Source organism: Erithacus rubecula (assembly GCF_903797595.1).
Source record: "Erithacus rubecula genome assembly, chromosome: 11".
Classification (NCBI taxonomy): Eukaryota; Metazoa; Chordata; class Aves; order Passeriformes; family Muscicapidae; genus Erithacus; species Erithacus rubecula.
The window spans coordinates 22434482-22460436 of NC_136663.1; the positions used below are offsets into that span (position 1 = coordinate 22434482).

The 25955-nt window shown below is 43.8% G+C and overlaps 1 protein-coding gene across 1 annotated transcript in view; it reads right to left on the reverse strand.

The window, feature by feature from the left end:
* Window positions 1–25955, reverse strand: part of GPC1 (glypican 1) — a 177725-nt gene that overhangs the window by 70474 nt on the left and 81296 nt on the right. The window contains exon 2 of the mRNA XM_079315554.1: window positions 19434–19592. Within this exon, the coding sequence (XP_079171680.1) occupies window positions 19434–19592 (159 nt within the window). The remainder of the gene's footprint in view (window positions 1–19433; window positions 19593–25955) is intronic.

A 25955-nucleotide genomic window follows, 5' to 3' on the forward strand; every position in this document is an offset into this window, starting at 1 on the left:
TTTTCATTTCCATTTCAAAGGATTCCAGCAAAGGCAGATATTTTCAAATGTTGCACTTGCAAAATACAGATGCACTTAAACCTGTAAGACAAACTATTTGCATCATCCATCATAGAAAATCTCAAATGGCATTTGGAATGTCACTGGAAGTGCAGAGGGATAGTGGTCATCTCTCCAAAGTACAGGTTGCATCCATAGATCCTCCTTCACTCACCCCATTAGGTTCTTTGATTCTGTTACACCTCTGGAGCTGACTTTCAAACAATGGACATTGCTGAGGAGTCTACAATAGTAAAGATTTTTCATCCTTGCCTTCCATGGTCTTACAAAGATCCACATATTATATAGATAGACTGGGATAATTTGATAGATCTACCTACTAAAACAACAGCTGACACTCAAAAATGACCTGAAAAATCCTGTCCAGCAAGGTTCATTCCCCACTGCTGCTTCCTCTTGCCCAGACACTGCCCAGGATTAGTGAGCATCTCTTCCTCTTGCCCAGACACTGGCCAGGATTAGTGAGCATCTCTTCCTCTCACCACTTTCTGCTCAGGCACATTCCCAACACCACTCGCTCACCTCCTGGCTCCAGAGCAGGTTGCTATTCCTTTGGCAGCCCTAGCACCTAAGATGGACAAGACCAGAATAAAACAGCAAGAAATGCACTTCTACCCCTTCAGCAGCATGCCTGTCCCACAGGAGCATCACAGTCTGTTTCTCAGATGTCTAAACACATTCACACAAATAGGTCAGAAGAGCACCCTGTGGTCAGGTAACTCGGCCAGCGCAGACAAAGACCACAGATGGAGCACAAGAAAGAGAAAAGGGTGAGGATACAACATCACACCAATTTCAAAACAAAGAAGAGGTGGGGTTTGAGAGTTAAACCAGGCAACTAATAAAGCCTGACATGTTTAAGCTGAAGGTATAATGACAAAAAACCTAAAGACTCCCCGTGCACCAAGAAAATGAGCTTGGAAAAGCCATGACCGCCTGCAATTTATAATCTCTCAGCTGCTGAGATTGTGAACAGTGGCACTCTGTAATCTTATAGGAAAAGCAGCTCTAATGCCATCTGGTCATATATTTCTGGCCAAGATCATTTAGTGGTGCCTGTAATGAAAAAAGTTGCACATCCTCCTAAAAATCTGAATTATGCCAGCTGTGCCACAGTGTCACTTGTGCTTTCAAGGAGAAGGACAGCTGTCATTCCTTTTCTCTGAAGATGGCAAGCACACTGCCTTGCTTAAGAGAACTGATTTTTCTTGGATCACTCTAAATTATCCTACCTGTCTCTAGGAAAAGAAAGGGTGAAGTCCCTATTAATGTTTTTTGTTTGATTTTTGCTGACATATATACAGCACTTGGTTCCATATCCACCTTGTTGAGCTACTGTGAAGAAGGTGATATTTGGACCTTGACTGTAATCTGAACTGAAGCCAGCTCTACAGCCTTGGCATAAAACCAGTTTGAGGGAGGGTGCAGTTAAACTTGTCATCTTCACCTCTCCTAACGAATGAGACATTTCATATTTTAGATATTACCTCAGCAACTTCCTGCCAGCTTTAAATTGCTCTGTCATCTCAGATTAGCACTCATCATTCATGCTAATGTAAACTAAATGGTACCTCTCCTGAAATATGTGAAAGAATAAATGGGATTACAATGAGGGCTGCAGAGCATAAAATTTCTAATCCATGAGCAGCTAATTGCTGCAGGTCCTTCTTGGTACTTCCATCCACCAAGCCTCCATTTTAACCCCTGTATTTTCTATTATGGTATTTTAAGGTCAAATCTTGTTTGCCTCAAGCACACAACTATTCTCACTGGCTCCAAGCACCTATTTGCAGAAGCAAAGATATGTAACCTCAAACGAGCAGGCAAAGAGATGGCACTGAGCTGCCTGTAGCAAACCCATGTGTTCCCAGGACATGGGGCTGAGGGCACACCTTCCAAACCACGTCCCGTCTAGACTCCTCCACCAGCCCCCAAAGCACAGCCAGGCAGCAGCAAGGAGAATTATAGCCCAATACTCACTGTGACAGGAAGGAAATAGCATTGGGAAATGCTTATTTTAATGACAGAAAAATATTTGCCAGGCTTGGGCTTAGCAGCAGTAGAAATGTTATTACTTTCGAAGCTGGGAGAGTAAATATTTCAAGGGCTATTTTTTGACACCTTCGCTGTGGCTTGGTTTCTGCATGTATTAAGAAAAAGTCTATATAGCCTGTGGTGTGGGAGCTTTGCAAATCTTTGCATAAAACTCCATTTTGTAAGGCACTAGTGTGATAGCACTGTATAGAATTTACATCAGTCTGAAGAGCCACAAAAATTAAATGTACCTGAAAATACTAAAGTCCTCTTGTTTTGTTCCTGGAATTAATGCTACATTCCATGTCTTCATCATTTTATTATTTCTCAGAGTACATGGAAACAAGACAGAAATTGTCCCATGAAACGCTGCTATGTAAAGATGCCTGGCTGTATACAGCTTCCTTCCTGATGTGTAAATGTGTCTTCCTTTTAACCTGAAATAACTTTCAAACCTTAGGCACATAGAAAGCTGTATTTCCTAGCAATTTGCAGTTTCATTTTCCCAGCTTGCTCATGTCGAATGAAATCCATTTCAAAATACCATCACTGCCAGCACTTCAAAGCCCAGGAAACATCTTTTAATGGTCATTTCTGTGCCTACCTTGGGCCATCCTGAGCCTCCTACAAATGTCCATTGATTTTGGTGGGAGTGCAGAGCACTGAGCAATAACACTGGAGCACATCAGCTCCCTTACATTGCCCTGAAATTAAACAGAGTAGAACCAATTTCTCTGCTGTAAAGTTCCAGTAACCCAGAAAATCCTGGGAAGTTCAGAAAGTGGAAGGCTTTGACAGATGAACATTTGCAAATGTAGGACCATCTAGCTCTGGAAATTACCTCTGAGTTATGATGATGTACTTTGGCATCTCCCTCATTATCTGCAGCAAGTTTTTAGTCTAATTTCTAGGTTCAGGGCTTTCTGGAAAGGAAGTCACTTCATTTTGGAATAATGAGGAATTAAAGTAAAGAAAGACGAGGTAAAGATTTGTCTTCAAAAATGCTTCTCAACATGGATTTCTCCTGGCTATTGCTTAATTCTCAACTGCTCTGTTTAATAGAGCCAAACTCTAGTTTTTAACACATAATCTTATCTTTCCTCTATCCTACTCCTTCCATGTATAATAAAGTGCATTCAAGGTACTTACATGGCTGTTGTTACTCAAGGATGTGAGCTCCTCTTCAGTCTATCTATCTTTGTAATACCTGTGGGAGCTGGGAAAGTCCTATTACAGTCTCAGGCTCAGAACATCAGAGATATTTAGGGACCTGCCACTGAGATAAATGGAATTAGCTGCCCCATGGCTTTTCTGGCTCAGAGCCTCCACTCTGTCCCTAAAATCACAAAGGACATCTTAAATGAAGCAGGAAACCACTCCTAAGAGCCTCACTACCTAGGCTGGGGGGCTCATTTCTGAATCAGCTTTCCTGTTTTGATTTAGTTGTACGTTGCTTGAGGATGAGGTATTAGATAAGGTAAAAACCTCGTCCCTGATCTTCTCTGTCTGTGAATAACTGAAAAGCTTTCAGCACTGTTGGCATACAGAGGCTGCCAAGCACTTTGGTGTGTTCTGCTTTACTCCAGCTCAGTGTTCTCTCCCAAGGCTCTACGTAAAACTGACAGAGTAATTACCAAATCTCCTATTTAACTCAGCACTCCTGGATTCTTTCCCTACAGAGCAGAAAACAGAATTTTATTGCCCTCTGCACCTGACTGTGTTCTGCACTTGCTCCTGCAAAGCAGAGTGTGCTGAGGCTGGGTGGCTGTGCAGACACTTCACCAGCACAGACACTTAAAAAGGAAATTTCCATCATTTCTGGGGGACTCCACCAATTCCCTGTCCAGTTCTGACAAAGAGACATACAAAACACATCAGCCACTCACCCACATGGCACAATAGGAGCAGTGGAGCTCCTGTCCTCCATGCCTGGGAATTGATCTAAACATAGTTTGCTTCCATACAAGTATCTATTTCCAGTGTCAAGCTTCCCAAAAGCAAACAGCAAACAAGTCTAAGACAAGGTAATAGTAAACACTTTTCATAATGAAACCAAACCTCACTGTGTCAAAGCTGGGCTTTCTATGGGCATCTTTGGGTGGTCACACATGCAGCTCCCCTGAGCTTCTTGCCTTTGGGGTGTCACCATGAGCACCCTGGCCTCCTGATGCAATGAAGCAGTGACCTTTAGTGGCCAAATGTTTATTAGGACAACACAAGTGGGTATTTTTTTCTAACTGTGACCACAGGAAGATGTGATTTTTTTCCTCCATGGTCACTCAGAAGTCCACAGTAAGCCCAAAATAATGTTCCATCCTTATTGCCAGAGACACTCCTTTGAATAAAGAAGAGATGGTATTTTCCACTTGCTCAAAGCAATTACCTCTTAAGATATGCGTTAGTTCAACCTTTGCAGGATTTAAATTAAGCCAAGTATTAAATCATCCAAAGCTAACTACCTGGACATTTTCAATGTCTTTCAGCATCTTAAAAACAGTCTTTGATGCTCGTTACTTTAAAGGCACAGAATTTTGTCTGAAAATTGACCACCTAAATTCCCTAAAGTGGAAGCTGAGTAAAAAGATTCTATCTATTTCCTGTCTCAAATTAATATTTTAGGTGGATTTTTGTATTAACTTGAAGTGGTCTGGAATGTAAAATATAGGGGATTCTGTATAAGGCTAAGAAACACCATAAAAACCATGTGCATTAAGGGGGGGAGTGATGAAGCTGAGAACTCCTTTAGGGATAAAGATGAGAACTGCCTCTATAAAGGATAATATTTTGTTTTGGGGCTTGCACTGGTTGCTTTGCCTTAGATGTTAACATGCTAGCATGGACACAACTGCAGTCCCTCAGAGTATGAACACGGGTCTCGTTCAGCAGATCAGCAATTGCTTTAAATAAGAAATTACAAATTGGTCCTTAGATACTGGTTTTGCTAATCTGACCATGCTGAAAACTAATTCTATTCCTAATAGGAGTTCAAAGTACAAACTGCTTCCTTGCCCAAATTGCCTGTTTGCAGCAATCTGAAATGGAAGTATTTTATCAGCATGGCTTGACACAGTGAATTTCTATTATCAGAAAAAAAAGAACTCACAGTACCTGATTTCAGGTTCCAAATAGTTTCAGTTCACTGTGACTCTCTCGAATTATGGAGAATATGTATTCTATTTTCAGTTTACCATCACTACAAATACCCTAAATGTGAAACTCTATAGATAAATATCTGGACTTAGATACAAAGAGGAAAAAATTCCAGTGAAATAGTTAGCAAGATTTACTGCAGTACTATGACTGCAGAAGAGACCTGAGAAGATTTACCTATGCTGTTGGTGGCTGCTTCCTTCCTGGATTGCTTGGGAAGCTTCTGGAACAGAACACAACAAACACCACAGTCCAATTCCCAAGGTGGAAGTGCTCAGTCAAGGTGCTGTGTCCCATCAGTCAGGTGTGACTGGGAAGTATTTTATCCCTGCTGTGGTCTGTGGTTTGTGCAGTATCACCTGCTCTCTCAAGTGCCTGCCTTTTTAAATATATTGCACTACAGAGACCTGTAAGTTTTATGGCAGCAGAGATTCCAATCTTTATAGTCCTTTTAATGAAAATTACCCATCATACTTTTTTTTAATGGAAAAAGACTAAACCTAAACCGTGTCTGCTGACAGTGTTCACTGCTAGTTCCTTCAAATGTGTTTTTCATGTTGTAAGAAATATCCCTGTTCCCTCTTTGCCTCAATACCCCAGTCTATCCCCTAGATGCTCAAACACAACTGCTGCTGATCAGGCTGATTTCCCTCAACTGCTGTCTGCCCAAATCTCCCTCCTCTGTGGCTCAGGAATATGCCTGAATGGAGGGTATGCAATTTACTGCTTACCCATTATTTATATATTCTCTTGGTGATAAGCTACCCCATCTTCGAAGCCAGGTCACCTTCCACAGAGATTCTTTCTGTTGTAAAATCTGGATTATGCACAGCAGCAAAATTCTAAGCCCTTACACTCAGGAGGGACAGTCTGTTAAAACTCAGCCTCTCCAGCTTTTTCACACCTATGTCTCAGGGTGGCTTTGCACCATATCCACACAGGCTCCACTTCAGTGCCATGGAGTGTCCCTCCAGCAACTTCAACAGTCTCTGTGTCAGATCCTGGCCATGTGTATGTTTATTTAAGCACAAGGGAGGCTTTGCACTCCACAAGAAGGGCCATGGGACTGGGAGTGTGTCCATTCATCTTGCAATGGACAGCAGAGACACCAGGGAAAGAGCTGCTGTGAGCACAGGCCAGTTTGTATCAATATTTTCTGGTAGTGTCAATCTCTGCCTGTTGCAGAGAGGAGTGAGAGACTCCCCAGGAGGGATGTATGGCCATGCCCTTTAGTGCAGGATGAGGAAGTGCCTCCTCCTCATCCCTGTGCCTCACCAGCTCCCATGTGGCACCCAGAGCGCAGGTAACCAGCATCTCTGACCCCCAGCACTGCACTTAGAGGCCTCACACAGACCCATTCTTCAGAAAGTCTTGCCACAGGGCTTACCTCTGCTCTAATAAAGACATCTGTTCCCACAGCTGTACTTCCCTACTGTTCACTCAGCAGTTGGGTTTGACAAGCTGATTCTCAGGGTGACTCACTCCACCCTTGCTTCACCCGGGCACACTCCCTGAGGCAGCTGATATCTGGGTGGTGAGGGCAGGCTGGCAGCAAGCTTTTCACATTTCCTGCTGGCTACCTCCTCCCTTCCCTTTGAAGATGCCTGAAGAAGGGGTCTAATGACAGTCTACTGCAGACAACTCTAGCAAAAGTGTCCCAAACTGCTGCCAGGGACAGGAGCACCACTGATCAGAGCTTTGCTGACCAAGGGCTCCCAGCTCTGAGCCTGCACCAGCAGCACTCGGGATGAGCCAAGAGAATGATCCCAGGAGCTCAGGACACTGTGGTGTGCAGCTATGGAACAGCAGGGCTGAGTCTGACAGGCTCTGAGCTCAGTGACTACAGACTCAAATAACAGATCATCACATCCTGCAAACTCATTTCCCTTAGCTCAACAGCCACTGGCTTCTTCCCCTGTTTTACACACAGCAGACAAGGGCTTGTTCTATTTCCTCTGGCCCCAAGAGATAAAATTTATATTTGTTACTGTGTATTTAATTTTCTGGGTTTCTTTCAGAATGATAGTCTGTCACAGCTGTATTCCCCAGTGAAAACCTGAAAATCACTGGGCCATGTCCTAACCCAGTTACATCAACTTATTCAGTGTCAAAACTTGGCTCAGTTTTACAGTGAAGTCTCTTTGGTGAGTCAGCTACCCAGAAAATCTTCAGAGATGTTAATCCACAGACAGATCCCAGTCTGGTATGATACATATATGGAGTTTCCCTTGGCTAGGGAACAGAAGTGCTTCAGACACACTGTGCTTCAGTTGTATAAAATGTCTTAATTAGCATTTCTTGTTATGTTTTCAGAAATAAAAGGAAATAACAATAGACTCAAAATCTCTTTCTCATTCATAGCCAAAGCTGGTCTGAATAATTAAAGGTAATTGTTAGCTTCTATTAGCTTGGCATTTTTCACTGCACCTTCCAGAGAAGAGAAAAATCCAGACAGAAGAACTACTGAATTGTGAATGCTCACTCAGTATTCTCAGTGGGCATCTGAATCTTGTATTTAAGCCAAAACAGTAAGTAATGCAGGCAAGAAGCACAGAGAGCAATTGCTTAAGGGTGACCAAAGGTAAGAAAGGTCAAACGTTTATTTCCTATGTTGCTGCTATGCATGCAGTGCCCAGAATCTTTTAATTATATTTCATGGTCCTCTGAACTTGTACAAGGGCATAAAATATATTTATAGCTCACTTAAACTCTTGTAATGAAACAGCCATCCTACGCAGGACCTCTGCTAATCAACTGAAGACTTTCTGTGCATTAACTTTAAAAATGTGAAAAAATACTTGTTCCTTCTCCAGCTGAAATGCTTATCACTGTCTAAAGGCAACAACAAAGAAAAGCTATTTTCTTCTTAGGTAACAGTCTGTATCAGTTCACCTGTGATGCTTGAAATACAATCTCACTGGCAATGCACATTCATTAAAACTGTTATTATAGCACTGGAAGCTCTCAACCACACTGTACAAACACCAACAAAACATATAATGAAGAGATCACCCCTCTCTAAAGCTTTTTCTGCCTGTGTCATTTTCTTTTTCAGACAACAACAAAAAAGGGGTAATCAAATAAAGAGGTCTCCACTTAACTAATCATATTTGATGCACATTCCTGATGAGCAGACTGAAAAGCTCCCAGTATAATTACACACCTCAAAACAAAACTACCTGGCACCAACCTTCCATGCTGGGAATCTGCTTTGAGATGAATTTTAGGGAAGAAGATCAGCCAAACACGTTACTTACGTGTGAGGCTGAGATTAAGGAAGGGAGTTGGTGCTCTACAACAGGACCAGCTGCCCTTGCTTTTATTTTTCCCTAGAAGCTCCTGGGCCCTGGCACCTGCAGTGGGCAGTGATGGCAGGGAGGGAGCCAGGCTGGCACCTCCTGGGCCTTACATTAGATTTTAAAAACTCCAGTCAAGGCTGCCTTACAACTGCAAAGCCAAACACCCCCATACTTAGGGATCTGAGAAAATCCAAGCTGCTGGTGAAACCTTAATTCAGCTCCCTGATGCACATGTTTTATGATATGATCTTTAATTAGCCTATGAGGAAATTAATAATTATTTCCGAGTATAGGACTTGGCTGCTGTACAGTAAATAATGCCCCACGCTACCCAATGAATGGTGATGATTCAGCAGACAACATTTCTCGTGTGTCCTGCAAAAGGCAAGAGGCCTGTGAGGAAAAAAAATAGTGTAGGATCACATCAATGAAGAGTAAATATCAATAGTTTATGTGTGCCAAGGGATGAGAGGAAAGCTGGGCTGGCTTAGATCATCTGTGTCATCTCCAAGCTGACTGAAAACTGCATGGCAGATACAAAAGGCAGAGGATGACAAATCCTGCAGCAACAAGAACAGTTATGTTCCTTTCAAAGAGCTCCTCAAGCTGGACAAACCTCAGCTCTGAAACAGCCAGTAAGTGTTTTTTCAGAGCTGTGGCCAATGCACGCTGACATGTGAAATGCTGGTTGCATTTGTCATGGGTACAGCCAGCTGCACAGTCTCCTGTTCACCTGCAGGGGTGAAGGGGGAGGATCAGTCCCTGCTCCAGCCAAAGCAGTCAGCACTACAGGAGGAGGAACCCTACCTCTCTCATGATTACCTGTGAGCCAGAACTGGAGAGCAGACACAGACAAGTCCTTATTTAGAGTGAACCAAGACAAACAGGACACTCCACTTTGCCCTCAGATGTCACAAATAAAGCACAAAGCCAGCAAATTGAGGCTATACATTATTCTTGGCTATTTCCCTCCAAGTTCTTGCCTTACATAACAACCTGGAGAGCAGGAGCAGAGCCACAGGGATGGATGGGTACATCAGAAGAGAGCTGAAATCCTGCTCTCAGAAAAGTAAATTCCAGCCATTTCCTCTGCAAGAAGTTTACTACATGCTGCCACACAATACTTTTATTGGCATTCATTACTCCTTGAGGACTAATTGATTCACTTTTAGCAGCATTAAGACAAGGCTGCATTTTACAAGTGAATCACTCTACTGCTGGGGCTGTAGGAAGCTGCTCAATTATCTCCAGAACACTAAAAGCTGAATCCAGACTCAATACTCATCTGAAATTGTAACAAACATCATTTCCCCGAGCCTTGATTAACCCACAGGCTGATCCCCAGCTCACAGCTGTCTCAGGTTTTAGGAGGGAGGTTGGGAGTGCTGGTGTTTGTTTATTTTATCATTGCCACACAGCTTGGGAACCTGCAGAGCACAGTCATCACCACTGGCTACATTTCTTACTAAACACTACTGGAAATGGAAACCAAAAGACTGAATCACCCCATAATCAGTAAAGTTGCTCCTTTTTGTATCTGATATCTCCTTCATTTGGAGCTTCATTTAAAAGCAGCTGGAGACCCACAATTTAGCATTCACATTTAACTAGATATTTGTGGCATTCCAGAGTCAAATTAACAAGCTTATTACCTCTCAACATGTAAAAATACTGTAATATTCATTCCCAGTAACAACTACAAAAGAACACAGTAATTCCTTTCAAGTGAAATACACACATCTATCTACACACACACACACACACACACACACACATATATTCCCTCTGCCTTTATCAGCATCTCCAAGTCACTGACTTTAAATGAATTCACTATCTTAACTGAACTGCTTTGAAAAATACATAGCAGGTACAGTGAACAGTGTGAAAATGTACAGCTTGGAGATGCAGCTAAGACAAAGGGAAACAAGCATTACAGTAGTACATGCAAAAATAAAGCTGGGCAATCAATAACAAGGTGCTTCAGAAAAAAGGAATCCTTTTTATTTTCTCTACTAATGAACAGCCTCACTGTTGCTCTCCTGGCCTCGAGGTGAAGAGTGTGATGATGGTCAGCAGGAATCACTGCTGAACAATGTCAAACAACATCCTGCAAAGGGTAGATCCTGCTGGGAAAGTAGTGGATTAGAAGGAGTATTACTAAAGACAAATCTTTAAAACCCCTGATAGAAACTGGGTTTTCTGATTTCTGTTTTTCTTTGCAGTGAAACAAACTCATCCCATTGGTGCCTTGGCTAAATCTACAGGTTTAATGAGAATGACTCAACACTACCTTGTTTCTTCACAAGTAGCTGTGAACTTCTGGGTAAAATGAGAGTTTCCTTTCCTTCTATCATAGTTGATTTCAGAAAATACAAGAAATGGAATCAAGATACCCCAACATTGCCTGGACAGGAAGTGAAACACTGGAAAAAGCTCTGCACACATTACATTCTTTTAACTGTGCTTTTAAATGCAAGAAGCTGTGTTGGCCTGAAGGGAGAAAATAAAGTAAGAATAGGAAGGGGGGGGGGGCGGATAAGTGAATAGTTTACATCCTTAAGCAGCTATAGAAAACACAAAGGTGAAATGTTCATCAGTGAAGGTATTCAGCCCCTTTTTACCATAAAAAAGGCTTATCTTTGAGTCTCCCTGCAGATAATCAATTCTCAGCCTGTTTTTCATAGGCACACATCACCTCTAAGCTCTTTTTGGCACTACTGGGACTCATATTACACACTTAAAAAGCAGATCAACTCCTCTAATCACAACAGGTTACCCGACACCAAAAAACTGTTATACACTTGCCCCTGTTTTACACAAGTTGTTTGCAGACCTCCCTGATCATTTAGATCATTACTTCCACTACAGAAGGGGTCTTGCACAGAAAAATCACAAATAGCAGTGACCAGAGAGCACTTAGAAGCAGTGCCTATTCCCTCTTAGGCTGCGGTGCTGAGAACAGATGTCTGGGTAGATGCTGGTTGATAAACCCCTGTGAGACAGGGAATGACATGATGCCTTTTGCTGTCTTACCAGAAGAGGAGTTTTTTTGTTTGATGAACTACAGAGAGTACTCCTACACATCACTCTACACCCAGGCACTTGAGCTCTGCTCCCATCTCTAGCACACACCTGCAGTATGACCTTCCATTCATCTCTTCCCTCCATAATCCACATCTCCAAACCAGACATTTGTTTGTTCATTTTTGTTTTCAAACCAAGTCCTTGGACCATAGATTGAGGCTCAGACAGGCAGGATGCCCTGCAGTGCATTACAGCAGCTCTTGGCTCTATGGATGTGCTGCTTCAATGGCAATAATTAATAAAGCAGAATCAACAGTTTGCTGCAAGCATTTCTGGTGAGAGAGAACAAAGTACTTTTATCATCTCAAATGAGAACAGATACTGTTATTATTTGAAGTACTCAAAATAACCCAAGCTCCTATGTCAGGACATGCCACATATTTCAGTAGCATATTTTCCAGCTCACTGTGTTTGCTGATCTCTAGGTGGGGACAGCATCTTGTTGTTGGAGCCCCCCATGCTCCTAAATATCCACAGCACCTGACTTGGAACAGAAATGAGATTCTTGGCAAACATCAAGTTGGAGCAAAAATATCCCTTCAAGAGCTGATTCAGAGCACCTACACTTCTTTGCAATAAAAGCAGCCCAGGAAATCCGATTATTTTTTTCTTTGGAGAAAACTGGGTATCAGAAAAATGAAGGGTGACAATTGCTTCATGTGAAGCCAGTAAACCAGCTAGAAAATGGCTGAGCATAAAGTGGTTCAAGACACAGGCTCTTCTGCAGAGAAACCTCAGCTGTTCATCTCCCATTCCCTGCCCTGACTTTCTCCAGCCATGTGGGAGTAAGGCTCTGCAGCCACTGAAGGCAACACCAGCAGCTGGGATAAAAATTAGGCTGCTTGGCTGCTTACTCTGAAATCAGAGGCTTTCAAAGAGATTCATGCACTGTGCCCCGAATGTTAAAATCAACCCTGCCAACATTTTCTTCTGAGATTACTATCTGGGCATCACTAATTTCTTGCAAAATATGCCTGTGTTATCCCACATCTTGGAAGAGCAGGTGCTTTCTTTTATGTCCCCAAGCAGATGCACTTTTCACTGTTCTCTGAGCACTCAGAGGCAGCTTTTTTTGAGTGTGTGACAAAACATGGTGACAGTGGCTGAAACCCAGATGCCTGATGTACCTTTTCCACCTAACCTGACTTTTGCAGGGATGAAGCAGCTCATCTCTCGGGGTGTGCAGGCCCTTGCAGGAGGCACCCTAGAACACCAGCCACTCAGGAGTTTTGTTCTCTTTTCTTTCAATAAAAGAGAATATTGTGCTTATGCCATCTGTTAAGCAAAGTGCTGCACGTACATTGCAATATACCCTGCAGCACAGAACAGAGCCTTCCAGATGAAATGTGAAGAGAAGTGGCTGTAAGGAGACACAAAACTCCAGGTGCTGGAGCTGTTACAGGTGAGCCTAAGCATTCGCTTCCCCGAGGCAGAGACCTGTCAGGATTAATCTTGTCAACCCAGGAATGCACCTCAGTAGACACCACACCTCATTCCAGGAACCCATAAATACCAAAGCAGATGCTCAGCACCACACATGAAAGCATCTCCTTTCTTCTGACCATGACAGTGGGGGGATGACAGGCCAGCTAGCATCAATCCTGCCTTGTGCTGAGTTTTTTTTTAAGGTGGTTCCTTGGGGGGAACAAGGTATTAAGTGAGCATGGGTGTTTGCTGTCTTTCTCCTACAGACACCTCCAAGGGACCCCCTTTATTTGTTTCTCTGTCCTGGATTCACCTGAGACTTTTTTATTTCAGCTTAAAGGAGGTGTTCTATCTGTCTGTATTGGCCCCAAACCAACCCTAAGGGAAGGAAGTCCATGGGAGCCAGAGGAATCATCTTTGATGGCCTCTAAATCCTTTAAATAATGCATTTCAGAGGTAAAGCTGTAGGACAAATGGGCTTCTTCTGAATGATGCTGCCCAAGCACTGTGCAGAAAGAGGCACAAACAATGGTGTTTTCAGTAGTGCAATTTTACCAATAAGGTTGCCCCTGGCCTGTCAGAAAAATGCAGTGCAGGTGATGAACACTCAGCGAGAAAAGATTCATTCCCAGGTTTCTTTTCCTCCTATTTCTTGGTCACATCACTAGAAAAAACAAACATCTTCCTGCCCTTAAGTCCCCTCTAACTCAGTCTCCCTGACCCTAACCAGCTTTTTGTTCAGGAGCTGAAATGTTCTAGGCCCATTCATTCATTTCTATTTGTTAAAAATGCCCACACACAGCACTGTTTCATAGCAGATGTTCAGCTGGGAGAGAGCAGGCAGCCGGTGCAAGATTGACGTTAGGAAAGACAAAGCTCAGGTGAGTTATGGAAGCCATGCCATGTTCCCAGAACACATCCAGAGGGACAGCTGAGGCTGCTGTCCCCTGGGGTGCTGGGAGTCCTGCTGCCTCCCATCTGCCCAATGCCCCAGAGGTCAGAGCTCTCCCACAGTGCTGAGCCCATGGCCAAGGCCACCAACTGAGCCACTCACCACAATTTCAGGGCAGAGCCCTGGCCTGGGGAGTCACCACAAGAAAGAGTGCTCCCAGGAAATTAGGGGGTTCTGGATCAAAAACAATACATTTGAAGTCCTAACTCAAATTCCTGGCCCTAGGGAGCAGCCAGTGCTGATGCCAGGGGCAGTGGGAGGCAGGCAGCTCACAGAACACAGCCCACAACTGCTGGAGCAGCTGCTCCACTCAACAAGTGCTCCCTTCCACCACCTCTGAAACAAAGGAATTGATTTCTAAACACAGCACCATTTCCACATTTTAAGGCATAATCAGCCCCTTCATCCCTGTTTCTACATAACCAGTCTCTTTTAGACAGCACCTCACCAAACCATGGACAATCCTTGCCTGGGTCTTGTGTCAAACATTTTCTGCCTCTCTCAGAATACATCTTTTGGTCCATGGCCACCAAATTCAGGTACTTTGAAATTTCAGGTTATCAGGGCTTGGTTCTTGTTCTCACCAACTGAGAAAATGCCACCAAAATTCAGATTCAGGTCTGGATTTTGTAGTCCAGGTTTAAAGGCATCAGGGTAGAACAGAGCCTGCTGGGCTTACTCCACACCCTCCTTATCAACTTCCTTAAGCATCTACAGTATATATGAATGTAAATAAAAATCTCTCTCCAACAGTGCTTTTAGGGGCTGCAGCTCTAGGTACTGAGGGTTATATAACTCAGTTTCTCTGACAAAGACACATTTGGTTGAACTTTAAACAAGGGACCTTTAGAAATCTGTAAAATTTTAACCATCAGTGTGTAACAGCTTCTACTACTTTCCCACCTTGTAACATTTAAAACAATGATTCATCTTCATAAGAAATATGTAACTGTCTGAAACTAACTCTTAGATGATGCTAATTATCTGTGTTATGTTATCTGTGTTATTATGGTCTGTGTTTCTGTATGCAGTTTCCAGCTACCAAGACTGGACATTATGAAAGCTTTTACATGACATCAGCTTTCCAATGACCAGCCAGTTATAAAACACAAAATTTTAAATCTGCATTTGATTGTCACAGCTTAAAAAACACAGGTTTTATGAGAGCTACAAATCATTTTTAGACTGTGCATTGTGGATTAAGAGCCAAGGGGGTTTTTTTGGGTTTTTTTTTGGCTTGTTGATATTTCCTGAAAACATGAAACAATTCTGAAAGGACAGATTTCCTGGCTCACAGCTAAAGGTCAGCAGTCACACAGGGACTGTTTGCTAAGTGCACCAAAAGGAAAGATTGGTGCAACATTGCAGTATTATTAAAAAGTGATTTAAGTGGGGAAAAAGGGAGAAAACAGAAAGACAGACAAGGATTAGACTCTCAACAACTGAGCTTTCACAAAGATTAGAAAAACAGCCTTGTTCCTTGCTGCTTGCAACCCCTCACTGTCACTCCAAGCAGCACTTGCTGTTGCTCCCTCTTTCCACCCCTCTGCAGCCATCCCTGACTGCACGGCCTTGGAAAGGGACTGCTATGATCAGACACCACAAATCACTTCTACAGCCTTTCCTGCACAGCCCAGAAGATTTTCCAGGCTCATTTCTGCAACAGATTGTGGAAGTACAAGTTTAATTTGTATTGGGAAGGAGTTCAGAATTCCCATGACTGTGAGCAACACTGACATGCAGTTGTGTGATATGCAAAAAAAAGCTCATTTTCTGCAGGAATCTCCCCCAGACCTGAGCAATGTTTGCATCTCACTCTCAGCAAAACTGAAGAGCCAAAGTCCTGTTCTGCAGCTGTCAGAGGGGGCACATCCAGCTCACGTTTTGTATCCTGAACCACTGCATGGACAAATCTCCTTGTCAATTGTCCTTGTATTTAATTTTGTAATAATGGATACTGAAATTTCCCCATTCATTGACAAAGTAGCAGTTTGAAAAGAAGCACATTCTTCAATCAATGTTGGAAACACCTTTTAAACAGTATTTAGCACCAATCTCGACAGAGGCTGTACCCCAGTTTCCTTTAAGACCCCCAGCTTGTTTTTGTTTTTATTTTATTATTCATGTCTTTCTTACTAAATATAGGCTATATACAATTTTTCAGGCAAATAAATGCCAACCAAAACCAACCTAGCAGCCTCTAGTAGGTCTCTGCTACAGGCTGTGCTCCCAGGTAATGACATTTTCCTCTCTGTCTGACCAAGAGCCATGGGCCATCAGAATTAACAAAGAATTTGTGCCTTTGATCCTGCTAATGAAATACCTCTACTCTGACCACAACATCCTTCCTAGCATTGAGTTATCAAAAGCATATGCTCCCATCACTCATGGTCTGTGCTTCTGGCTCTTTTTCTTTTCTTGAATTAAAACCAATTGGTTGTAGAGCAAAATGCTACCTTTTCAGTTAAAAGGTCAACAGCAAGCCTATGACCACATGTATAGCTAGCAACTGTAGATGTTGCAAGTTATACACGTCCCCAAATTTTGCTAACTACAGTAACATAAAGCAAAACAACAAATGTGCTGGTAAGCAGCTAAGCAATACTGTAGGCTGTTTAAATTTAGCCTTGGCAGATCCTGGAGGAAGGGCATCTCAGAAGCCATGTGTCCTCTACTGTGCAGAGAGAGCACTCAGACCATGACCCCATTCCACACATCTCACTTTTGAACACATGGCTGTACCTATTGCATGGCATCTGTGTCTCACACGTGCATTTTCTCTGAAAGTACTTTGTTATGAGATAAAGGACACTCAGCTCTCAGCCACAAAATGTTTGCCCTAAAAGCAGCCAAGGAGACTGAAACAAGAGAGTCTATAATTCCTTGCAGCTCTGAGTTGCAGCTCAGAGCAGAGGCATGCTGACAATTCAAGGCTTTACAGACCACAGGCTGCAAGGATGAATTATTCTCCAAAGCAAAATGTTGACCACAAGCATGAAGAACATTACTTCAGATTGCTGTAGCCTTGCTATTTTCTATTTTGAGCTTGGGGAATTTACAAGTAGAGACAATTGCCATGATCAGCAGTGAGATTACAGGAGCAAGATTTGCTGTGATGAATCCAAAAATAAGACAGCTCCAGGCCTAAAGTTCAGTGTGCCACACCTGCTAGCAGAGAATAGATGAATAATCTGATCTCAAAGCTACAAAAACTTTGGGAAAGGGCTGGACATCTCCATCCAGTGGAGCCCCTCCACATCCATCTACATCACTAATGTGAAGACAAGCTGAGCACCAATAGCTCTGCAACCCCAAAAGCTGCACTCCAAGCTGCTGCTGAGCAAATCCTAAAAACACAGGCATCCAGTTCCAGGAAGACTTGAACTCATCAATTTGACATAAAAACCTCCTTTATTGAAAGCAGCACTACCTGCAGAAAGTCTTGTTAACTGTTAGATTAATAACATTTACTGGAAGGAAAGGCAGTTTCTGTGGCATTGTTTCAGGAGCTGAGGAGATCCCATTGTCCCATCACCAGAACTCCCTCAATTTCAAATCATTTATGCAGTAGCTAAAGCAAAAGATAATAGTACTATTTAAAGGTAAAGTCATGGTTGAAACGGAGCATCATATAATGATTTTTTTTTAATCATGTCTTGCATAAATTATAAACTCTGTATTGATTGCAAGGGTAGTTAAGCAAACTAAAAGGGTATAATGGGAGCAGGAGACATCTTCCTGGCCTGTGGGCTCAAGTGAGGTTGTTCCCACTACAGAATACCAATGATCTGTGCATTATGGTCTGTTAAAGTAATACTTGGCTTATTGAACACTTTGATACTTAAATGAAACTTGGGTGTGTACTACAGAAATAAAGGTCTATCTTTGTAAAATACTGGGGAATAAAACCAAAATAAAATAAAATACTGGGGAATAAAAACAAACGGCTCTAACTGACCTCTCAACACAAGCATGCCCCTTTTATATTCTTGGTTTTGCTTACTATTAGTCTTATTGCTGTTATTATTATCATTATTAATCCACCAAAACATCACACTTAAGACGAAACCAGTTCTTCACTAGGAAATTTCTGCTTGTTAGCACAAGCCTCAAAGCTTCCATCAAATTTTGCACTCTCCTACATGACAGATGCAGAACTCTGCTCTTTTGAGTGGCTGTGGTGAAAATAAAGAGCAGATATAGCAGCCAGTGCTGTGACAGGGAGTGGAGAGAGAGGGTGACAAACACTAACCCCTGCAAAGGGCTGGATTTCAGAGCTTGGGAATTGTGCTCAGGAGCAGCTATGTCAGGTGTCATCCAGACACCAGTCTGAGCAACCACCATTGTCAGGCTCTTTTAAAAATCCTGACTGTCACCTTTAAAGGCGGGTGAAAATCAATTAATTTTGAGCTTATAAAGGAATGCCTTTGCTGTGGCCAGCCTTGGCCACACACACAATGCCTTTTGTAGAGATGCACTGCCTTTTCTTCCTATTTAGTGTAAAAGCACCTCATCTTGTTTATAAGCCTGAAGGTCAGGCTTATTTCTTTAGATCTATTATTTACTACTTGAATTTCCAGTTCCACCTTTCTGGCTATTACAGCTTCTTTCTCTGACTCCTTTTCATGGTAACTCCATATGATGACTGTTGATAAAGTTAGGAGGGCCATGATTCTAAATGTCTGACCTTCTTCAAAATCTGATAATGGATACAGTTTCTGAATCACAGGTCATCCCAATTTTGCCAGTAAACCATTTATTTCCAGTGGCCTTCAGACCTCCAGGCTTACTGTGCACTGCAAAATGGATTTTTCAGGGAACAATAAAAGTAAGAGAGTCATCCTTAGCCTTTGCTTTGCACGTTAGGAGATATATTGGACTTTGGAGAGAATGTTTGTCCACAGCATTTTATGCACCACATCTCTAAGAGTTTCCCTGCTTTGTAACATTTCCTGATGTTTGTATGAAGCTGACAGCTATGAGCATTCAAAACAAACTAACCTCCTTTTCACTTGCAACCTACATGGAAAGGGCAACAAAAATCCATGTCTCCTTAAACTCTCTCCACCTACTGAGGGCTATCCAGTCACCTTTACCATATTGCTCAAGTTACAGTTCAAGACACAGTGGCAGGTTTTACATCACTGCCTCAAATGCTACTCTACTGTGATAGGAGCTGATTAGAGCATGCCTGTCAAAGCTGTGTCAGTGCCAAGGCACACCAGGATCTGCCAGCCTCCTCCAGTGGCTGCTCTGGAATGGGGATCTCCAAATGCCTTGGTCTTACAGCAACACTGCCAGATGTACAATTCCTACAACTCCAGCAGGTCAGTGCTTCACACAAACACCAACCTCTGGTTCCAACAGTGCCTGGAAAACTGAGCAGTGACTGAATCCTGAGCAGAGGGACCCAGATGGGTTTTACTTACTGTCAAAGCTTCTGTGCTGTGCTGTTAGAATGGCCTGCACAGAGCGACCAGCCTCTTTCATCATGGCTTCAAATTCACTTCGGCTTTTGTTTGCAAAGTTCTCCTCCATCTCACTGGTGCAGCAGGTGTAGCCTTGTGGGCAGATTCGCAGGTGCTCCCCTACAATGAGAGAAAATGCAGTTTAGTGGCCAGGTCTGGAAAAGGGGGGATTTAATGCTGGACACTCTCAGCTTAAAAATATCTCAGCTCCATGGTAGCCTGGATTGCATCAGGTCTTTCTGTCAAACTGACCACCCAAAATTGAGTTCTTCTGCTTTAATGCAGTGGTTGGTGTCAATGCAGGCACAAATTTTATCACTGTTTATTGTGAGGGAAGAAAAAACAAAGGGGAAAAAATTCATATATGGAGCAAGGAGAAGGGAAATACATGTGTTTCCTGCTTAAAGTCTGTCCTAGAATCCATCTCTGCCTAGAACAGGACATGAAGTCTGATTAAATGACAGCTGTACTCATTAGACTTAAGATGCATATTGGCACAGCTGTTTGAAACTGCTTTGTCAAGAAAAAAAGAAACAACTCCAAAGTGCTCCTCTCCCTATCAAATCTATCCTGAGAGGCATTTCCTTAACCAGAGAGGCGAGGCTAGTGAGAAGTTTCCAAAAGACAGAGATGTGATGAATGTCAGTGGAATTTGGGTGGCTAATTCTCCTCCACATGTATTGAAATTTTCAGTGAAAAATTTATCTCCCAGAAAGAGACAAGACTACCCCAAAAACAGTTGCTATGACATTCAATGATTGAATATACCCTTTGATATAAGGAAGAACAGGAAAGGTAAGAGAACTAAGCAGTCAAATTAAAAAATTCTCCAGTATGGAGCTTCTCCTTCCCTCTGCAATTTCTTTACTGTGGAGAAGCAAGTGCTCACATAGGCAGAGTCAGCAACATTTTAAAAATAATTGCTCAAGTTCTTATGAGTCCTTACAAAGACATATCCACCTGCAAGCACACCTTATATTTCTTCTTACCCAAGCAATGAAAATTGATTTGAATGAAATCAAACATTTATAAAAAAAAAAAAAATAAAATACAGTACCCCTCTTGTTCTAAGCATGTGCTGAAATAAACCAATTACCAAGCAGTTACCATGTTTAAGACACTTTGACTGGGATTGCCAATGATGTTGCTGGTATTTTTACAGGACTGCTGCCTTAATGTCATAGTTGAGCCTAAACATCTTTAAAATTGTGTTTTTCTCTTGTGTGTCTCAACAGCTTCAAATCCTGAACCTGCACAGTCTCCAGAGTTTCCCATTTAAGTCCTTACCTATTTCCAGTGTAAAGCTCTTAGCAAATGGGTGGTAAAGGGTCTCTGAGACTGAGCATGTGTCCTACCCTTGTAAAGTTATCTCATTAGTAGCCTACAAGCAATTGGAATATTCTGTAGCTGATGTATTATAGGCAGAAGCCATTCAAGATGAGTTTGCATTTTGCTGGTCCTTGGATTCCTGCTCACAGATGAGTTTTCCAAGGGCAGGCTCACCCCACTCTTAACCAATTTCTGCAGTTTGGAGTGAGCCTTCCCTTGGCAAACAGGTTACCATGGGTATCTGCACACAGTCTTTGTGTCTGTGTGATGGGAACTGCTGCTCACCAGCTTCTGTAGGAAAGCAAGTCCCCTCTCCAGCCGTGTGTTGAGATCCCAGCACAGAGCAGTGCCAGGGTGCTGTGTCCTGTCCCCCACTCTGCCCCACGAGTGCCCAGGCACCTTGCCAAAGCACCAGGGAAAGCAGAAACTTGCTTCAATATAAAACCTCAGAGTCAAATATAAACATCATGTGGCTCCATGCCTGCCACACCAACAGCAAGCTCAGTTCCAGGGCTTGCCTGAGCCTCTCCTTCCCTCCCAAAAGAGATTGTTTGAGTCATTCCCTGTCTGTAGAGCTGCATTTATCTGTGCAGCATCAGGGCTGCTGACATGTGACAGACAGGCAGGAAAAGGAGCTGTAATTTTTTGACAAGACATGGCTTTGATTCCTGTCATGGCAAATTAAAAACTTTTTTCTTCTCTGGCCTTTTCCATGCCATTTCTGCTGCCACAGGATTTCTGGCAGGGACAGAAGTTTTGTGGACAGCACTTTTACTGTGGGACACATCCTTCAATGAGGCCTTTGATGCCCTCAGGAAAAAGCGAGGCCTTTACAGGGCCTGGCCTCTCTGAACAGCCAGCCAACAAAGAAATGGATCCCAAGGAATCCCAGCAGTTTTCAGAAGTGCCTTTAGCACCTCAGCTGATGGTGAGTTTTGCTGGTTGTGCTCAGAGGCCTTGCAGGAGCACCGCCGCCATTTCCTCTGGTGCCATTACCCCCAGGAGCCGGCAGGCTCGGGCAAAGCCTCCAACAGCTCCTTACAAACTCCCTCTTTTGGGAAATGGAGTCAAATCAGTGGAGCCCTGGGTATCTTCCATCTCCTGCTGCCAGCAGGATTCAGGCAAGAGGTCTGAGGAAAGGTCTCAGGAAGGAGAGCAGAGCTCTGAGGAGGCAGGTTCCCTGCACAGGCTGTAGAAACCAAGGGGGAAGTGTAAAGTGTGGGACTGACCCCAGGAGCAGAGGAGGGAGGAAAACCTCCGTGTGTGAGCTCCCTGAGGGACACTGAGCAGCAGCAGCAGCAGCAGCAGCAGCAGCAGCAGCAGCAGCAGCAGCAGAAGCAGTGAAGGTGTGCTGATTAAAACGGGACGTGTCGGGACAGACGCGGCCGCGCCCAGCCCGGGCAGCACGGCGTGTTCGGGCAGCACAGCTCCAGCCCTGCACACAGCCAGCAAGGGGCTGGGGAAACGGCCAGAGAGCAGGGGAGAGCCTCACCCACTGCCAAAACTGCTTATTTTACACACATCTGTCAATTGGATATAGAAGTGTTTCCGTTCTTGAACTCACAGCAGTTTCAATCCCTTTTGAAGCAGCGTTTATCTTTGTGTTCTGCAGGTGTTTGTAAGGTACTCAGCAGGTGTTTGTGTGGTGCTCAGCACCACCACACTCTATCTCAGTGGGAAGCAAACTTTTCATCATTTATCTCTGTAACTCAAACTCAGCACACATAGAACAGTCTTACAACACTGTGAATGCGCTTTGCTTTCTTTGCTTTTTAACCTGATCCACCCTGGAAACATTCACTATTATTATTTAACCTTTTTCTATTGATTCCAAAATAAATGTGCTCCAGACTATATTTTGATTCTCCTTATATTTCAAAGTCCCTTTGTTTGCCAACTTGCCTTTGTCCTATTGTTGAAGCTTGCACTATAAATATCTCTGGGTTCACTTTGCAGGAGACATCTGCAGACACCTATGGAGAGGCAGAGGTGTTTTACAAACAGTGAATCTCCACAATACAGCGTGTGTTCTCTCCCCACTGCTGTGCCACACAAGTTCTCCCTGTGTACAGCTGACCTGCTGCTCACCACTTGCTGGACAGCACGTGCTCCCAGCCCTGGAAGAGCTCTGCAGAAAGCAGAAAGGCAGCATAGGGAGGGCTGCTCAAATCACCTTGAAGATGATGGATACGCTTCCAGCAACCAAGGCCAGCTCTGGGTCATGCCCAAAGAAAATTGCAGTATCCCCAGTCCATAGTTGAAGCCCAGCCATCTCTCCTCAGCCCTATACTTCCACCCCACCCATGAGCAGGTCTGGCAGTGGAGCATGGAGTGCTCTGGCTGCACTCAGTGGCTCAGCTAGCACCAGCTCCATGTGCCTTATGAACCCTGGGTCTAAGACATATTTATAAGTAAGAGAAGATGCACTTTGAGATGCTCTGAAAACAATCACCTTGACCAAGCCTTTCACAGTCACAGTGTGAGGTTCAATCTGGGTCTCTCAGGAAGAGCCAGTTCTCCTGTAAAAGCTGCTGAAGCTGGGGTGGGATGAAACCCACCAACTGCACAGTGCCCTGGAAACAGGGTAGAGCAGGCATGTAAACAGCATCAAGCAAGTATCTCATTTATGAATAACTGCCCTGGAATGAAAAGGAATAAGCAGGAGCCTGATGACAAGAGAACATCCCAGTGCATAGCTACAGGCTTGGATTGTCCTTGAAACATCCTCTCATGTTAGGTTAGCAGATCATTTTGGCTATCAGATTCATTGCTGCACTTCAGAGTGCTGAATGTTGAATCACTTGACTGATTTCCACTCAGGGATGGAGTTAGGGTCCCTGCAGAGGAATAGCCCTGCCCACAGCCCACAGGAGCTGATATAGGGCTCATCTCCCTGAATTCTGCTGTGCTTCAGCCTCACTGCCCTGCCCACACGGGCTCCCTGGGCTCCTGCCATGGACTGTGTGCTGTAACACACAGGAGCTCAGCTACCTGTGCCCAGGAAAGCTCTCCAGCTGTTCACTGCTCCTGCCTTCACCCCACCAGCAGGCTCTGGAAACAAGACAGAAGGGCAGCCCCAGGGGTGTAAAATGCAGCACTGAGAGAAGAGTTCTTGGCTCCTTTAACCATGTAAATAGTGCTATTCCTATCCCTCTCAGAGGATGTTGGAGATTGAATTAATTACAATGTTTGCAGAAGGTTTGGAGTTATGTGGCTATGTTAGAGAATCTAAATGCAAATTATTACAAAATCATTCCTCCCAGAGGTTAATTTATTTCAGGCTGTGATAAATCCATCATAATTCTTCCCTCATATTTGTAACCCTCCTCCCACTTGCTCTTCAAACTCTTCCAACAGCTCATTTCATGCTCCTAGGCTCAGTCCAGCCCCCCATGCCAAGAACAATTCCAGCCTAAGCTCCCTCTTGGGGGGATTTATGGGTGGGCATGTCTCAGGCAATCAGGCTTGCTGATGTGCAAGGCTTGCCAGGCATGGCAGGGATGTCAGGGCACAACACCTGGCCAGGTGTAGCCAGAGAGCCTGAGAGCACCTGGCAGCTGAGGAGTTCCAGTCCTCTCCTACTGTCCCTGCTGGGCACTAGGTTCTGTTAGCCTCTCCTTCTTCACACCTAAATCCCATCCCAGGCTAATGAGCATCACAGCCAGGAACTGAGGGCAAAACAGTGTAGTTTAGAATATGTGGGTTTTTTTTTTTTAATTTATTTAAACCATGTCAGACTGTCTACAGCTGATGCAAAACAAGCCTGGAGGTAACACAGATGTTAAAAATACATTGCAAAAAGGTGGTGTAATGAAAGTAAATCCCTTTCCTTATGCCTCCCAGAATTTCCTGCTTCAGGTGTTCCTGTCCCCATTCATTCTCAAATATATATATCTTTACAGAGAACAGGATGTGGCATGTGCTAATAAGTAGCTGACAGCACATGATGCTACCTTGAATCCCAGTCTTACCATAGGTAACTGCTAAGGGGAAACAGGGGTATCCAAAAACACATTTGGACTAGGAGATAGTGCTGGCTGACCAGCCTAGGAAGAGCTCTTCATGCCATTTTCACTGGAAACCATCTGCTGGCAAGCTCTACCAAACACCTACACCCCATAACACCCATCTAAAGTGTATAGCTCGTTTCCCTTAGTAGCTGCTACCATCCAACTGAACAAGAGACCAGACTGCTCTATTAAGCAGAGTGACAATCAGATATTTTCCCATATTGCAAAGGCAGATGCTAGCTATGCAGCCTATTTCTTTGATTTGCAGTCAGCTGTTGGCAAAATAGGGTATCTTCTATTTTCTGATGATGTATTAAGAGTATCATCGTTTTGGCTTCAGTTTGCACATGATGTCAGGGGGAGCCACAGCAGGTCTGAATATCAAGTATGATACAGCAAGCACAGTGATCAAAATGCACTGAACCATGTTCTCCCTGGTCTCAGTGATACAGCAGACTGAGGACAGGCAAGGTGGGGACAGAATACAGTCATGAGGAGAAGTTGTGCCCAAATGAAGTCCTTGTTTTCCTGCACTTCCTAGGAAGATACCCTCTGAGGATGAGAAGCAGAGGTGTCAGGGTGCAGCTGGAAACCAGCCCTGCCATGGACTCAGGACATCTCAGATGAGCTGGGCTGGGAGCTAATGCAGCAAGGTGGAGAGCAGAGCCACAGGGAAACTATCTGCTTCACCAGCACCCTGCAGGAACCACTCACAGACCTCAGCTCCTGCTAGGTGGCAAGAGCCAGGCTAATCTCAGCTGGCCCAAGGCCACCACAGAGCAGTGTCACAGCTGACACAGGAGCAGCACTGCACAAGAGGCAGGGCTCTCTCACCACTGTGCCCATGCCAGCAACCCCACACACATCCCTGCTGCCTCCTGGCCCCAGTGAGGAGAGAAAGAGGCTTGTCTCCAGCACAATCAATCCTCTCTCTTTGCTGCTGCTGGGTGAGTAGCTGGTTATCTCAGGGGACTGATAACAAGGGCAGGAAGTCTTTTCAAGCTGCACACCACAGGTCTGGATTTGTCCCATGTCAGCAGCTTTTGTAATGCCTTGCCATCTGAAGGCTGATCAAATAGCTTGTGCTATCTGAGATGAACTAATGTTTTTGTTCCAGATAAAGAAAACAAGCACTATGTTCCAC